At 39.5% G+C, this 16,615-nt stretch overlaps 2 protein-coding genes and 1 long non-coding RNA gene across 3 annotated transcripts in view; 2 read left to right on the top strand and 1 right to left on the bottom strand.

The window, feature by feature from the left end:
- The window catches only part of LOC109958780 (uncharacterized), an 8,774-nt gene extending 4,589 nt beyond the window's left edge, over positions 1–4,185 (bottom strand). Inside the window, exons 1-2 of the long non-coding RNA XR_002274727.1 lie at positions 4,111–4,185; positions 2,783–2,915 (exon numbers count right to left, since the gene is read on the bottom strand). This is a non-coding gene — a long non-coding RNA (uncharacterized LOC109958780). The remainder of the gene's footprint in view (positions 1–2,782; positions 2,916–4,110) is intronic.
- Positions 4,159–12,631, top strand: clptm1l (CLPTM1 like). The gene is made up of 18 exons (XM_020597686.1): positions 4,159–4,376; positions 5,271–5,487; positions 5,654–5,748; positions 6,031–6,220; positions 6,451–6,656; positions 7,089–7,167; positions 7,455–7,572; positions 7,666–7,760; positions 8,121–8,205; positions 8,402–8,505; positions 9,216–9,281; positions 9,588–9,638; positions 9,756–9,838; positions 9,958–9,992; positions 10,078–10,133; positions 10,398–10,442; positions 10,608–10,723; positions 10,850–12,631. Exons 2-18 carry the CDS (start codon positions 5,323–5,325, stop codon positions 10,932–10,934), a joined length of 1,674 nt encoding a protein of 557 aa, XP_020453342.1. The 5' UTR covers positions 4,159–4,376; positions 5,271–5,322; the 3' UTR covers positions 10,935–12,631.
- Positions 12,632–13,187: 556 nt separating this feature from the next.
- rplp1 (ribosomal protein lateral stalk subunit P1) lies at positions 13,188–15,733 on the top strand. Its single transcript, XM_020597595.1, has 4 exons — positions 13,188–13,401; positions 14,052–14,126; positions 14,496–14,607; positions 15,605–15,733. Exons 1-4 carry the CDS (start codon positions 13,330–13,332, stop codon positions 15,685–15,687), a joined length of 342 nt encoding a protein of 113 aa, XP_020453251.1. The 5' UTR covers positions 13,188–13,329; the 3' UTR covers positions 15,688–15,733.
- The last annotated feature ends 882 nt before the right edge of the window (positions 15,734–16,615 follow it).

A 16,615-nucleotide genomic window follows, 5' to 3' on the forward strand; every position in this document is an offset into this window, starting at 1 on the left:
ACTGGAAACCGCTATGTCCTTGTAGCAATGGACTACTTTACCAAATGGCCGGAGGCATATGCGGTGCCTGACCAGAGTGCCACCACGGCAGCCAAGTATCTGGTAGAGGAGATGTTTGCCCGGTTTGGGGTCCCCAGTGAGCTCCACAGTGACAAGGGGCGGAACTCCGAGAGCCAGCTGTTTCAGGAGGTGTGTCAAAGGCTAGGAGCAAGAAAGACCAGAACCCCTCCACTCCACCCCCAGAGCGACGGACTGGTGGAACGGTTTAACCGAACCCTGGCCACCCAGCTTGCTATCCTGACCAGCCGGCATCAAAGGGACTGGGACCAACACTTGCCCCTGGCCCTGTGGTCATACCGGACAGCTGTACAGGAGTCCAGCCAGTGCACCCCAGCTATGCTGATGTTTGGACGGGAGCTCCGGACACCCGTGGACCTGGTGTTTGGGCCAGCCCCTGAGCCAGAAATCGAAGGAGGCCCAGAGTTGGAGTACTTGAGGCGCCTTAAGGAGCGGTTCAAGGAGGTGCACGAGCTAGCGATGAGGGCTCAGGAAGAGGCTGGGGCTAGGCAGAAACGAGCTTATGACACTAGAGCTCAATGACGATTGTTTTCCCCTAAGGACTTGGTCTGGATATTCTTCCCTGAGCGGAAAAGGGGGTTGTCCCCTAAGCTGATGCACCACTGGCAAGGACCCGGGGAGGCCTTGGACCGGATCTCTGAGGTGGTGTACAGAGTCCACCTGCCAGGGTGGGGGAGGAAGGTAGTGTTTCACCGGGATCGGATGGCACTATATCACCCTCGCGCTTTGACCCCACCAGCGGAGAGTGATGTTGGAACATCAGCAGTTCTAAATAAATGACAGAGAAAGCAGTGTTGTATTGTGGTCATTGTAAAAGGACACGCGATATCCAGAGTCGTGTGGTGTATGGGGCCTGGAATAATCGCTAACCAAGATCAGCATAGGTGCTAGCGCCCTGCTGGCTAGTTTAGCTGTACCAGTGTAGCTAGTCTCTCTCCTCCACGCCGGGGGTCATTACAATATTGTAACTGCTTGAGGTGGAGCTTTGTCCACATCACATGGTCACAAAACAAATCTGAGGTGCTGTGGCATGATTAACAGGATAAGAATGAAGTTAAAAAAGTACTGTTATGCAAATGTATGTCTTTTTTTGGCCTTTATGCAAAATTTTGGGTCTCAAACAATAACAATACATGAGACCCAATAGTAAAAAGATTAAATTCAGCTGCCAATATAATCAAAGCTTTTAGTTGTTGCAATACTTTCAGCTGCCGGTCATAAAAATGAGGCTGTCCTTTTTATGTTTATTGATGAGATTGTCCACGAATGCAGGCCATCTGACAGAGAAAAAGTAAGGGATGCAGCTGCTGGTGTATAGGGATTAGAGAAGGGGAGTGAGCACACATCTCTCTTGGTGATACTGCAAAGACAGGTGGGGTCATGGCCAATACAGGGAATCTAATAATATCCACCAGCAGATTTATGAAGTGATGTTCAGCTGGGAAATTTGCCCACAGACCACTTCTAGGATGATGGCGGTCCTTTTACAGCTACCGTATATTCCTCATACAATATCCCGATGGCAGAGTCACTGAGGTTATAGGAATCTTGAGACAAATGATCGGCTCATGTTGACACAGGACACTTTATCCTGTAGGTGAGCTGCAGGGGGTCAAGGAGTGAGGCTGTGATCCATGTGGGATTAGACAACACGGAGAGCTTCAAGGACTTCAATAAGACTGAGGTGAGTGCCACAGGCCTGAGCTCATAGATGCAGGTGACCATCATGACCTTTCTTCAGGAATGACTTGTGATTAAAGGAGGTAGGTTAGGATGCCATTTAAGGACAAATAGTAACTGATTAAATGTCACCGTGACTGTGTCATAGCACTAAGAATAGAGCAGACACAAAAATCCCTTTTGTGCTTTTATATTTTTTGTTGTATATTTTGTCTGCCCTAAGGTTGTGCGAAAGAAATTGGTATAAAATCACTTTGCCTCCAACTCTGTTGATATTGACAAGATTTTAATGTGCAACCTCTATAAAATTCCTAAGTGTAAGATGTCATTGAAAAGAATAGTTTTTTTATTACCTGTGTATGAATGCATGACTTTTCCTTACTTGTTTATTGTTATTAGACAAAATATCTTAGTAGTTCTTCCAACACTGATTTTGCGATTATTCTGCATAGCCATATATTGCATATTGCATATTTATTAATTACAGGGACAGTAAACTTGATCAATGAATGGAAAAAATACATACAATATTAGGTTTTTTGGTTATTTCAAAAGGTAAGGCTTTCATAAGTGTTTTCAGTGTAGGTTGCTGTTACATGGATGTAGTTGCACTGAGGCTCTGTGTTCATCTATCACCTTTAAAGTGGACTGCAATGACCCGGAGAAAAATTATGTCACACAAGCTGAACTGTGCACCAAAGATTCCTAATTTATTAACAGAGGCAGATTAGATGCATCAATTCTGTTGCATGACCTTACAAATGCACATTATTTAGTTTAAATTCAATATTATTTTATTTTATGCTTTGTGTATGTTCAGGTTTTGCTCTGTCAAGCCATAGTATCTCAACACAAATTTTGTAAGCTAGGATATTATAGCCTGTAAGATTTCAACATGCATGCAAGCGGCCCACTTTAATTGTATAGTGGGTAGTACTCTGCACTGTGACAACAGCAGCCCTTGTTAAGTCATGGCAGTGTGTTTTGACTAGACGACAGATGCCAAAGAAAACACTGTCCTTACCTCACCAGAGAAGAAAACAGAGCAACATCATTGCTTGGCTCAGTGGGCTCTCCCAACATCAACGAACTGTACTTAGAGATAGCGTAGATAAGCTGCCTCTTCTGGGAGCTCATTTATGTTTATTTTTCTACTACTGCAAAACAGAAACAAAACAAATGCAATATTCAGTTCACACGTGTAGGATAATAGGTTAATCGTGCAAATATCTAAATAAACATATAAATATAAAAGTTACAAATGCAGTTGCATTTGTTAGGCAGTATAACAGAGTTAAGGATCTATCTCTGCTAAAATATGTAGGTAGGCTGGTTCACATTTAATTTTTGTCATAAAAATTAAAAAGCTTGATGCTGTTTGTCAAAATAATATGTCTCTCTGGGGCTAAATTGGTAACCTATGTGCACTTGGCTTTGTCAGGCAGCCTATTTTCATTATCAATATATAACTTTATTCTCAACACAAATTTTGTAAACTGTACTGTAGTAGCCTATCAGACTTCAATAGGTGGATGAGTGGCCAGCTATGATCATATAGTGGTTAGTACTCTGCTCTGTGGCTGCAAAAACCCTGGTTTGAATCCAGGTCACGGAAATGTGTTTCAGAGTGGGACAGATACACAGTGGTGAAACTGACACATCCAGACTAGTTGTGCAATATTTGCATCACCCAAAAAGGGAATACCATCTGTTTGTTTCATTAACTAACTGAGATTATTGTTCTAGCAATTAACAGGCTCTTATGCAGAATAATTGCAAAATGAGTGTTAGAAGGCTTTTTGTTTAACATGTTATTGTTGCAAGTAGTAAGGTGCAATTGTAACCGCATTGTATACTACAGAGTACATCTATATTATAAGTAAATTTGCAATAATAAATCATTATTTATTAGTTGGCTATGATCTGAAAAATAACAAAAAATAATATATGTAGCGAAGTAACAAGTACAACAGTTGTTTCTAAAAGGCATTGGAATGAAAGTAGGCTATACAGTGCCATCAAATAGAAGGTATTTCATAACTCTATTATGTAGCCTACTCTAGACTAATCAACTACCAGGCCCACAGTAGGTTTACTTGAGTAGTAAATGCAACCTATTAAGTTACTTTCAATAATTGTATAAAATGTTAAGGATGTAAATTAGCACATTGTGTTAGTACTTCACTGATTGATTTCAAAAAAGTCTAATGTATCCGGGTAATATTTGATAAATAATATGAATAATTTGATAATTTGTAATCGCTATGTGGTCTAAATCACCGTTTTCTCAGTTTAACAGTCTATGCTCTAAAACGTAAGAAGCTCGGGTGACGTGAAGTCTCGCGTTAGTACCTGCCCAAATTCCGTCTAAGAAACCAGGAAGTGAATGGCGGAAATATAAGTCCAGCTCACGCTTTCATATCACAGTTTTGGGCAGCTGTTTTTTCCTTGAATGGAGAGCTCAGCTGAGTAAGCAGCAGATGTCTTTGTCTTCAAACGGTGGACGGGTTTGAGGAAACGATGTCGTCGCGTTTAACTACCCGGTGAATGAGCGGGTAGTCAGCCAATGATCCTGCTGAGTGTGTCCTGTCACTGACAGCTTGTCAGATTAAGCACGGGTAGGTTTAACGTTTTAGTTTTATTATACTTTGCCACAAAACATGAAAGAAGTGAACGGCCGTCACAATCGGCAACGCGGACAACACTGTCAGGTGAACTGATTGGCAGCAGGCATGGAAAAACATCAGATAATAAATGATTTGATCGTTATTAGCAAAATCACAGCGATGCAAACAAATGGGCAACTTGACAGCTCCGCGTTAAGTACGTTAAAGGGCAAAATGTCTCTAACACTAACTACTATTAGTCACGTGGTGGTAGATTACCACTTCCAGCAAATAGAGGGTATTTATTTACTGCAACCTCTGTGGTAGATACATCTAATAACTCTGCTAGGCATTGGCCAAGGTGTTCTATAAAATTTCTCTCCGTGTCATCCTATTCTCTTGTCACCTACCATCTAATGTTGTATCTAGATGTGAGGCCCTGTTAGCATTTTCTTTCATTTCAGCTGTTTCTGTATTAAGGTACAACAATGACAAAACCAGAAGAGTAAGTGCTGGTAAACGGACCAATAAATGTTTTCCCTGACACAGAAAAGAGGAAAAAAAACAAAAATATAATTCATATATGAAACATTGTTGGACATTTGTACTTGATGCATCATATGGGTTCAAATAACAGTCATCTTCCTAAGACATTAAGCAATAGCGATGAAGCAGAGCATCAGTAACTTGACATTTCGTCTTTAGTGTGGGTGCAGCTTCAAAAACTTTGAATCATACGTTTCCCATAATGCATCTCTTTTGCCCCCATCTTCCAAACTCCACAGACCCTGCTTCTAACACAGGCTTTTGGTGGGTTTTTCTCTGACTTGACAAAGCCATAACTAGTAAATGGCACATCAAATCCTCTTTAATATCATATTAATCCTCCATTGTCCTCATTTGCAGACGTATGGCCCTGCTCCCCAGCTAGCCGGGACAACGATACAACACAAGCATCATGTTTCTGAAATCATCATTCACCACCCTGGTCGTGGGGGTATTTGTGGTGTACGTACTCCACACCTGCTGGGTGATGTACGGGATAGTGTACACGAAACCCTGCGACAGCCACAGAGGTGACAACTGTATCACGCCCCTCCTAGCGTCAAATCCGAAGCTACAGGTCAGTAATGTGGTTACATGTGTGGTCTCACTATCTGTTTTAATTCTATTATGTTCTCTGTTCAGCTGTCTGTGTGGGTTGTTTGATTTAATTGGCAGGATAGGAACGAGGCCATTACTGTGCTATAGTAATATATTTTCTCTGATGCTTCTCTGTGTGAATCCAGTTGAGCATCTACACTACACTGCAGCCCAATGCTGAGGGAGGACATACCATGATCCACAGAGAGGATAACTTTGATGTCAACAGCAAGTTTGAGAGGTTGGTCCTTCCTTTTAGTCACTATTCAGATTAATCCTCTGGCTAGGGGATGACCCACTTTCCCTCCTGAGCCACAGCTGCCTCGTTTTTCTGATTAAACTGATATTAATGTTGCTAGTTACTAAAACAGATTTGGATGTAGGTGCTATTTACATTTACTGCATGGTGTTTTAAGTTTTTAAGACATGACACTTTTTAAAGATATATTCTGGCATACTGTACATTCATATCAAAAAATACCTTCCATTTATCCTGTTCCCTCTTGGTCTGTTTTTCCTGCAGGATAGTAAATGTCTCCCTCCCTAAGAAGACTCGTAACAATGGAACTTTATATGCACTTATATTTGTCCATCATGCTGGTGTCACTCCATGGCAGGATCCACGGCAGATCCACTTGGTTGCTCAGCTGACCACATACATGGTCCCTAAACCACCTGAAATCTCTCTGATATCCGGGGAGGATCAAACACAGGTATAGTGATTTAGGCTATTTATTATTATTCTTAATTTTATAAATAATCACATATTGTGGCATGTTATAGTGGAACTGGTAGACCTATTTTTATGTTATTAATATTAGCAGCTCCTTTCTGTAAACTCTTACATTGTAATTATATAACTAATATTTTAAGTGTGTGTATGTATGTGTGTGTACTGTGAGTAAACATTAGTCATTATGCATCTGTCTACATGATCACACAGGGTAAGAAGGAAGAAGCCCTTCAGAAGAAACCGCATGATGGGAACCCTGCAGCAGAGAGTGGAACTGGAGCTGGACGTGGACCCACTTCCACACCAGATCACCCAGTTTCCCACTGGCGTTCCCGCCTGACGTTTAATATTGTCAGTGACCCCTTCCATTTTGACAGAGAATACCTGCCCAGTGATGTCCACAGATACCTCCGAGTGTAAGACAATGCATAAACAAGCACGCACACACACACAGTGCTCTCTAAGAATGTGTGAACAAACCAAATTGGATTTGTTCAAACTGCATCTGGGTGACTTGTGGTCTCTAGATGTGATTCATATCTGATATTTGACAAGAATTCATGCGGCTTTATTCAACATATCACTCCTCTGCACAAATCATCATTCAGTGTTGGCCCCTCAAAGACCAGTAAAAATAAACGTAGAGGAGAGCAACAACAGTGACAGGGTTCAGAAGAGAGATGTTTCACATTTGTTGGACATTTATGGAGAAGCTATTGATGGAAGGAATCTATTGTTACCAAGCAGATTTCTTAGTAATTTTCAGTGAAGTGGTTGTACTGGGGTTTTGGTTATACTTAAAATGGATTACACATACTACAAAAGATGTTTTATTTGTCATGTTTCAGATTCCAAAATGGTAAGAAGATGGTGTATCTACCTCTGTTGTTTGTCGATGAGCTCAGCAACCGGGTCAAGGACCTTGTGGTAGGTTTTGATGTGTAAATAAATCTTATGTAATTCCCTCCATCCAACCATCTGGTGGTTTCCCAGTGGTCCTGTAGATTTTAAATTTAGATTTTTTTTCTATTTTTTTTATTTTTTTCTAGAATTTCTTTTAGAGGAAAATGAAACCACTCATTTGAAAACCCAGTGGTTTCATGGTCCAGACCCTTGTTGATTTGTTTAGACATGAATTACTTCCTGCATCAGATTAATATAAAAGCTTTGAACTCACAGGTTGTGTGTGCGTGTGTGTTTGTATGAACACATAGGAGATTAACAAAACCTCAGTGGAGCTCCCTTTGACCATCTGCTATGACTCCATCTCTCTGGGGAGACTACGATTCTGGATTCACATGCAAGATGCTGTTTACTCTCTGCAGCAGTTTGGTTTGTTGGTCACACTTAAACACAGTTCTGTCTTGGAGTCACACACCCTTAATACTATATACATTTATGTGTCTGATCTGGCATTTGTTACAGGTTTCACAGAGAAGGATGCTGATGAGATTAAAGGCATCTTTGTGGATACCAACCTGTACTTCCTGGCTCTGACCTTCTTTGTAGCTGCCTTCCATGTGAGTCTGACTACAGACCTCTACACCATGGCACTAGAATAGAATACAAATTTACAGGATTTCAGTAGAATGCAAAATTTTGAACACTTCACGATTCTTCAACTTGTAAGAAGTAACAGAAATAGTTGACATTTGCTTATTGGTTGTGTTATTTGGATCTTAAACATAACCTTAACTTGGCCACCTTTTTATAATTACCATTCAGAAGGTGGAAATAAAATGTCATAAAATTTAACTTGCCAGCACCTCAGTAAAAGAAGGAGAAAGAACAACTGATGTGTACTGATAATTAAGTATAAGTAAGTAGCTTGACAAATTTGGATGGCTTTAGAAAAAACTTGTTACCTTTTTTTCTTCCAGCTCCTCTTTGACTTCTTGGCCTTCAAAAATGACATCAGCTTCTGGAAGCAGAAGAAAAGCATGGTGGGAATGTCCAGCAAAGCAGGTGGGTAACTCTGCAACCCCCTCAATATACCATCCAGACAAAAAAAAAAACCCAAAGCATTATGTTGGAATTTAAGGAAACAGATGAGAACGTCAGAAAAGTCTGGAGAGTTAGCTGCACATTATACTTCGGATAGATCATGTACAACACTGTGTGGGTGTCTGTAATAAACACTGTGTGTTTGTTGTGCTTTCAGTGTTGTGGCGATGTTTCAGCACTATAGTGATTTTCCTCTATTTGCTTGATGAGCAGACCAGCCTGCTCGTCCTCATACCGGCTGGGATCGGCTCTCTCATTGAAGTAAAGACACATATACTGGACACTTGCGCGCACACACATCTGCAGACATTCATAATAACAGAAACATTTATGTGAATTAATCCAGTGGTATAAAGTAATTAAGTGTACTTTCATTTTCTGCTACATGCTTCATACTTTGACTTTACATTTTAGAAGCAAATATTATACTGGGCTCTGCAGCTGTCCCCTTAGTGAGGAGCTTCCTAGCTTGTGGCAATCAAATGCTAACGCTTTTTGGCATTATTTACAAGCAGCAAAGCTGATGATAATGTCTGTAACCACACCAAATTTCTCCCATATGTCCAACTTGGCCTTTGATAATGTGTTGTTTACAATTTCGTATTCGCTGCTATATTTGTTTTTGGGTTATCCAGTTTGACACACTGACGCCTCGCCTATGTTAATGTCTGAATGACCTCCTCTTAGCCAGATGTGAGTTGAGGGGTCAACGGTTGTGCCATAGGCCTTCACAATAAATACATTGGTTATTTGGGCTTGACAAAACTATGTTGGATTAGATGTTTAAAAGAAGCTGCACCTTCATTATTTTTAATTATTTCACTCTGCTGCTCATTTTTTTTTTTTTTTTTACTTGACTGGGTGTAGGACACTGAAAGGAACTATTAATTTTGGGGGAGTTTAAAATAATTACTATAGTCTCCTGTGATTAATGCATGTTTTGTCCACTGTAAATGATTTATCTATTGCAGGTATGGAAAGTGAAGAAGGCCTTTAAGATTCAGGTTTTCTGGAAAGGAGGAAAACCAACATTCCTGGTACGTGGCTGCTTGTTGATGGTTATTAGTTTAATATGTGGGCCATCCGCAACATTTTCTTTCCAACTGCATGGCTTTTTGTTGTAAAGCTTTCTACTGAAATACAGGAGAATGAAGTAAAAGCAGAGAGGAGATAGTGGAGCTGCAGTCATGGGCAACAAATAAAATAGCCATGTACTTTGATGCAGTAGTATAGGCAGCCATAATAGGCATAATGATATGCTTTGTTTTCAATTAAGGTGACCTCACACTTGGAAATGTGCTAAGAGTATTTCTGGTTTTGTTTGTTTTAATTCTGTGACACAGTTTGGAAAATTAGATGAATCTGAGAGGAGAACAGAAGAGTATGACACTCTGGTAAGGCAATTCGACTCGCACATCCATAGACAATTAACCAGGTTTTTACAGTGACTAATCATGTACTGTAATACAAACACATAAGCAAATCGTCACATGCCCTGTGTTTCTCTGTAGGCCATGAAGTATCTCTCATACCTCCTTTACCCATTGTGTATTGGAGGAGCTGTGTATGCTCTAATATTTTTACGATATAAGAGGTAGGTGTGTGTATGGGCATAACAATCACAACTTTGTACTACAAGATTATCACTGGTGTGATTATCATGCCAAGTGTTTAACGCTGCCTATATTTAACATCTTTCTCTGCCTGTCCTAGTTGGTACTCATGGGTGATCAACAGTTTGGTGAATGGTAAGCTAAAACACCTTTAAACTAAAGTTAATTGGTGCATAATGAACAGTATCAGAATGAGGTGATCACTTGTTAATCTTTACAGGTGTATATGCCTTTGGCTTCCTCTTCATGCTTCCTCAACTGTTTGTCAACTACAAGGTTGGTTTATCACAGAATCTGTTATGTTTCTTATAATTTTATGAATAGGTAATAGCTAAAATAAATGTTAAATTGTCATATGATTTTGGAAGAAACAAAATTGTGACATTGGCTAAAAATGGTAATGCAGCGATACATTATTGTACAGATCTTTCTTTTTAATGTCTTGAAAACAAAACAAAATCCCTGAAGCAGTGGGTGTGATGCGATTTTTGTCTTTTAAACATTTGACTAACTTATTCTGCTCCGTTCTTTATTAAACAGCTGAAATCTGTGGCCCACCTGCCCTGGAAAGCCTTTATGTACAAGGTGAGCCACAAATTTAGATTCTCAGTATAGTTTGTGTCATAGGTGTTTAAATATTCCTGATGAGATTTAATTTGGGTTAGAATTATTATATATTGTTTGTGACAGATACATTTGCTATTTTTTCTTTTATAAGAATTTTAATTAAAATGAATTGATCATTCCCAGGCATTTAATACTTTCATCGACGATGTGTTTGCCTTCATCATCACCATGCCAACATCTCACAGACTGGCCTGCTTTAGAGATGATGTCGTGTTTCTCATTTACCTCTACCAGAGATGGTACATGGACACACACACACACACGCATGACTTCTGACTGACATGGGACTTGTGAAATGGAAATCACCATCAAAACATACACAGCAATTATCTCATTTGAGTTTCTGCTTATGTGTTCCTCCTCAGGCTCTACCCAGTGGACAAAACAAGAGTGAATGAATATGGGGTTTCTTATGATGAAACACCCAAAAGGAAGAATCACAAAGACTAAAGAGGAAAGACAGTTTGGCTTCCATGATCTGTTCGTTTGTCTTCTGTCCAGTGGTCACCACTGATCTCATCTGGTATTGTCTGAACTGGTTTGATGGTCCACGGACACCAGCATAAAATGGTTTTGTTTCTGGTCAGTTAGTTGTAAATGGAACAGGTGCATCCACATCCCTGTGGTTTTTGATTTTTCACCCTGACCCATAATGCAAAATGTTGAAAGGTCGATATCTGCATATTTAACATTTGCAGACCAGAGAGTTGTTTTGTTTTGTTTTGCGGTGTGTGTGACCAGAAAGAAGGATCATTAAGCTCAACCTGTCAAACCGACACAACTACCTGGAAAAATGTGTTTGTGCTTGGTGTAAACAACCGGCACTCTGTTTGCAACCCAAGTCTACTGCTCTGTTCGATATGACAGCGTACACTGACGTCTATAATAGATATTGGTGGCAACTTTGAGCCTTCTCGGCTGTAAATTCTGCTCTTTCATTTTATCAAACCTTGTGTCAATCCACAAAACCAGTCACATTCATTGTCTGATGGAATGACTCCAGTTTGTTCACATCACTGATGCCTGGTCTCCAGCTTTGGGTCTCCTCAGATACAGTACATCTAGGTGTTGTAAAACAAGAGCTGCTTGGCTCATTCATCAAAGCTACAAAATTCAGCTTCTTGTTTCACACAGGTCAGATATTACAGCCAGAGTGACTGAGAAGCTGGGTTTCATGTCAACTCAAGATGAGTGCATCACTACAGAGGGCTAAAAATTGTGTCCTTTGACAAATATAGCACTATATTAATTAAATTTATTATTTTAGTGCTGACCAGGCATCTGTATTTGTTTTTCATGCACTTCCAGTTTAATATTCCACAAACACTGAAGCTGATTGATCAGAGTCTCCAGAAAAGTTTATATTCCCGGTTGTAATTATGATTCTAGCGTAACTTTTGAAGTGAAAGCTACTTACAAGTTGGAAACCTGTAATTACAGTAACTTGGATATAACATGGAAGTTGCATTTAAAACAAGGGTCCAGTACTGAAATGTATAATAAGAGGATGTATTGTTAGCTAAGTTGAATATTCCTAATGCAGAATTTGAGTGCTCTTCAAGAAGCTATATGAAATTATGCTAATTATCTTTAAATATTGTTCACTTAAAAAATACTAGTTTGCTAAATTTTTATCCCAAATTATCATATAGACAGATAACATGTGTTACCTAGGACCAATTCCAGATCGACAGACGGTTTAAATTTTTTTAGTTGCAGTGGATGACGGAGGAGGTTACCACTGAAAGCCATATTGTCATTCCCATTTATTCTAGTTGTGTAATTTTACCTGCTCGAGTATTTTTTACATATCAGGGCAAAGAAAGTATGTTAGTGCCAAATGAGAGGATGATTCTTTGAATTGTTTGAGCTTTGTATGTTCACCATAAGTGGTCCATCTGATGTTTTTAACTAGAGACTTTGGGGGAAACATTAAGGGCAAGACTTAAGGAAAGTATTACATCTGGATTCATAGTCACTTTTTTTTGCCGGTCCAGATATCTTAGTTGTGTACAAAGATCCTGCACAGATTTTTCTTTTCTCTGTTGTAAGTGCTGCCAGGAGCGATTTGCCAGAAATCTGTCTTGAAATTGTTTTACTTGTTGTAATGGTTGGGGTTTTGATTGTGATTAAATAAAACTGACTGAACAAACTTGTAAACATTCTTCTTCTGTGCATATATTTCAGTTATGCTTTTAAATGTAGATTTGCACTGTCATATATTCATGTGTCAGATAAAATTTGTGATTTTTATGTTTAAATTTATGCACATTTCATATTTGTTTCTGGTACTAAATCATAATGCTTTGTGTTTTATCATTTTAAAACAAATAATTTGACCTGAAACAAGGTTTACATATGATGCATGTATTTAAATTTACAACGATGCAACTGACAAAAGATGACCCATTTTAAAATTACACAATAAGTCCTTTCTACGATTAAACAGCGTTTTGTTCAATTTTATGTTAATTTTACACTTTAACGGAAAAATATCTGTTAATGCTAAGCAGAGACTTGCAGGTCTTAAAACTGTTCTGAATGAAAGGTGACCCCATTTCAGCTACGTCCCTCGTCACTTTGTGTGCGTATGACGTCAACGATACGCATCCGTACGCACAGTATATTATCTTAGCCCCGCCCTCTCTTCTTCCTTTTCCGCTGTGGGAAGTTAACGTGTTGGTATATTTTCTTAGCCCCGCCCTCTCTTCCTCCTTTTCCGCTGTGGGAAGTTAACGTGCCTAAAGTGCTTGGTTCTTCAACTGAAGCTAAGGTCCATAATCCGGCGACTAGCACCGTGAAATTTAGGCATCCGACGCCACAAATATAAAATCCATCATCTACAATGGCTTCCGTGTCCGAGCTCGCCTGTATTTATTCTGCTCTGATCCTCCACGACGATGAAGTCACTGTCACTGTAAGTGTTCTTGTTTGTGCCTTCAGATCAGCTAACTTAGTACCTCTTAACAGGATCCTCTGTGATATTGTGCTGGCGGCGCAACCCTTAAAAATAAAGCAGATAGTTGGCGTCCCTGCTGGTAAAATTGGATCGTAATATTTTATATGAGCGTTTAAGTGCAGGTGTCTAAAACTATCTCAACAGTCCACCGGCCAAAATGGCGGCATGCTTGTTGCCAATAGTAGGCCAAAATTTTGTGATAGTAACGTACAGCTCGCTTCAGTGATGCAACACTACCGTCTGTCATCAGCAACAACACGTGGCTTACGGTGTTGTTACTCGCCAAACGTCAAAATAATTGAATTCCTAAAAACAGGTCACTCAGTGACAGGTACTATCTAATAAAACTCTACGACCACCATGCTTTTATCACCAGCAGTATAGCAGTGCAAGGTTTATCGTTAATTACGGTTTCTTTACACTATTCGTTACAACATTAACAGGTGCACAAAACTTTAAATTACCAGGGCAAAGTATGTGCTATGTTTTAACTCCTTTGTTGTGTTTTACAATGGGGCATGTTTGAAAATGCTAAGATCACGACAGTACAAGATAGTATCTGACTAAAGATGGTTTCTATAACAATCACTGTGTTTCTGTGTCTACAGGAGGACAAGCTGCTTGCTCTGATCAAGGCTGCTGGAGTCACTGTGGAGCCATTCTGGCCAAGTCTCTTTGCCAAGGTGAGTGAGCTACAAATGTCACTATTCATACATAAACAGCCATGATGATTTGGAGTGAATGTTCTACATTACTACATATGCAGGAGTTTTAGAGGAGTCGGTTTCTTTTCCTCCACGCACTTGTCCCTCCCCCCAAATGTCACCATACATTTTGCATCAAAATGTCAGAGACACTGCTAAATGGACAGTCCTTAACTGTTTGTATGTACTGTATGCCTTTGCTGTTAGCTACACTTTATTAATATATAAATGTATGACTTAATCAGCACAGACCTGTATAACTACAGTCTTATGCTTTTAGTTATTGAGGTTTGTGCACAAGAGCACAAACTTGTACATGGCACGGCACTGACCAGTTTGACGTTTTAGGCTCTGTCCAGCATTGACATCGGCAGCCTGATCTGCAATGTTGGAGCTGGAGGTGGCGCTCCTGCTGGAGCCCCAGCTGCTGGAGTTGCTGCTGCTCCTGGAGAGGCACCAGGTAACTAGACACTATGGCTGCACAATATTGGAAAAACATGCAATATGCGATACGGGTGTTGAATATTGCGATATCGATATTATTGCGATATTTAATATTCCCCTGAAGAAATGGTATTTTCATTATCTAATCGAAGAAATACACTTTAATGTGGCAAAATACGCAGGCTATATGTATTCTGATCGAATTAATTGTAATTCAGGCTAACTATTATGTGGTGCGAACAAACTTCACAAATACTACTGCATACCTGTTGTAACAAAAAATAAAAAGGCATTACTCTCAATCATTTTATTCACATGTAACCATGTGTACAACATGTAATTGCCAAGAGCATCTGAACCAAGAGCTTTAACAGCTTTGAAACAAAACATTGCCTTGCTTGCCTGGTTTTCTATACATATTAAATAAATAAATAAAAATATTATAAAATCTTAGAAAACATAAAGTGCCCAGACTGTAAGTAAATTAGTATTACATCTCTGTCACTGTGCGCATATGGGTCCGCTCTAGCCAATAGGAGAACAGTATCTAGGGGGGTGGATGGCTGGGTGCGTTATTAAGGTCGCGTCTGATTGGTCAAACTCAGATAAACACCAAACATGTGCAACAAACTCATAAAATACTATATAAAATTATTAATTTATCGCATGTTTTTGCGATACGCATATTGCACATACTATTATTGTGATAACGATATTTTTTCGATATATCGTGCAGCCATACTAGACACATACTGATTTAGTAGGGATTTACAGGGGCATGACCAAATTGTCCTCAGTTATAGTTAGGTGAGATGTGAGAGAGGTTGATGTATACCGAGGACATTGTCTGCAGAACAGTCAGGTGCTGGTACTAAGATGTTCGGGTGATGCTGCACACATTGGTGTTGTGAATAACTAATCTCACTTCATTGGCTGTTTGAAGTCTGTGTGCATGACATGTGTAAGCTGTCTTTACCTTTGTTAACCATGAACCATTCTGTTTGTCCCTGCAGCCAAGGAGGAGGAGAAGAAAGAGGAGAAGAAGGAAGAGTCCGAGGAGTCCGACGACGACATGGGCTTCGGTCTCTTTGATTAAAACAGCTGTTTTTGTAACAAAATGAAATAAAATTACAAAAATGACAGTTGGTTTGTCTGACTCTTACTGTGCTCTCCTATGACAAACATCACCCATTTACTAAGAAGAATTTTAAAATCAGAATCTGCTTTATTGGCCAGGTGTGTCGGACACGCAAGGAATTTCACTCTGGTACATCGGCTCTCTCTGTATGTACATATCCCCAGTAAACCAGCATAAGGCTGTGTAATCTAACAAAATAAGCGGCAACAAACAATGTTACATTAGATCTTTAAAATGCTACTAGCAATGGACTGGGCCACATCATTATGTAGCAAGTAACAAGTTTTCAGCCAATGCAAGTCCAGTTTGGTACTCCAAATTATGTCATGAATGGATAAGTCAGAACACTGACGGGTGTGTACCTGTTCATAATTATACTTGTTCATGTAAATTAAGTCAAAAGAGTGAAAATTTTACACAAATGTAGCCTTTACACTGGTGATGTCTACGGAGATAAAATACTATCAAAAATGTTACAAATGCGTGTCATGAGGATCACAAATGCATGCTGTACAAACTGCACATAAAACACATTTTACAAATGTGCAGTTCTTTAGAAAGTTCGTACACATTGTTACCTACGCATGCGTGGATCGTCTAACACACGAATCGCCTTCCGCGCACACACGGATTCTCTCAAAAATCCACGATCCACGAATGCACGGTGCGTTTAAGGACACGTGGAAAACTCGAACATCTGACTTTCCAAACCTGTTTCCCAAACAAAAGTATATACACAACGCTATTCCAAATGGACATAACATAAAATAAACAAAAATATCTAATACATAACACGTTTTAACAGAGAACATTCCAGTTGCCTGCAGTTTGTGGTGCATGTTCTAAATTTTTATATATATTAAATATATGCTCCACGGTTTGTCAT

The sequence above is a fragment of the Monopterus albus genome, unplaced genomic scaffold, assembly GCF_001952655.1.
Source record: "Monopterus albus unplaced genomic scaffold, M_albus_1.0 scaffold34.1, whole genome shotgun sequence".
NCBI classification, from domain to species: domain Eukaryota; kingdom Metazoa; phylum Chordata; class Actinopteri; order Synbranchiformes; family Synbranchidae; genus Monopterus; species Monopterus albus.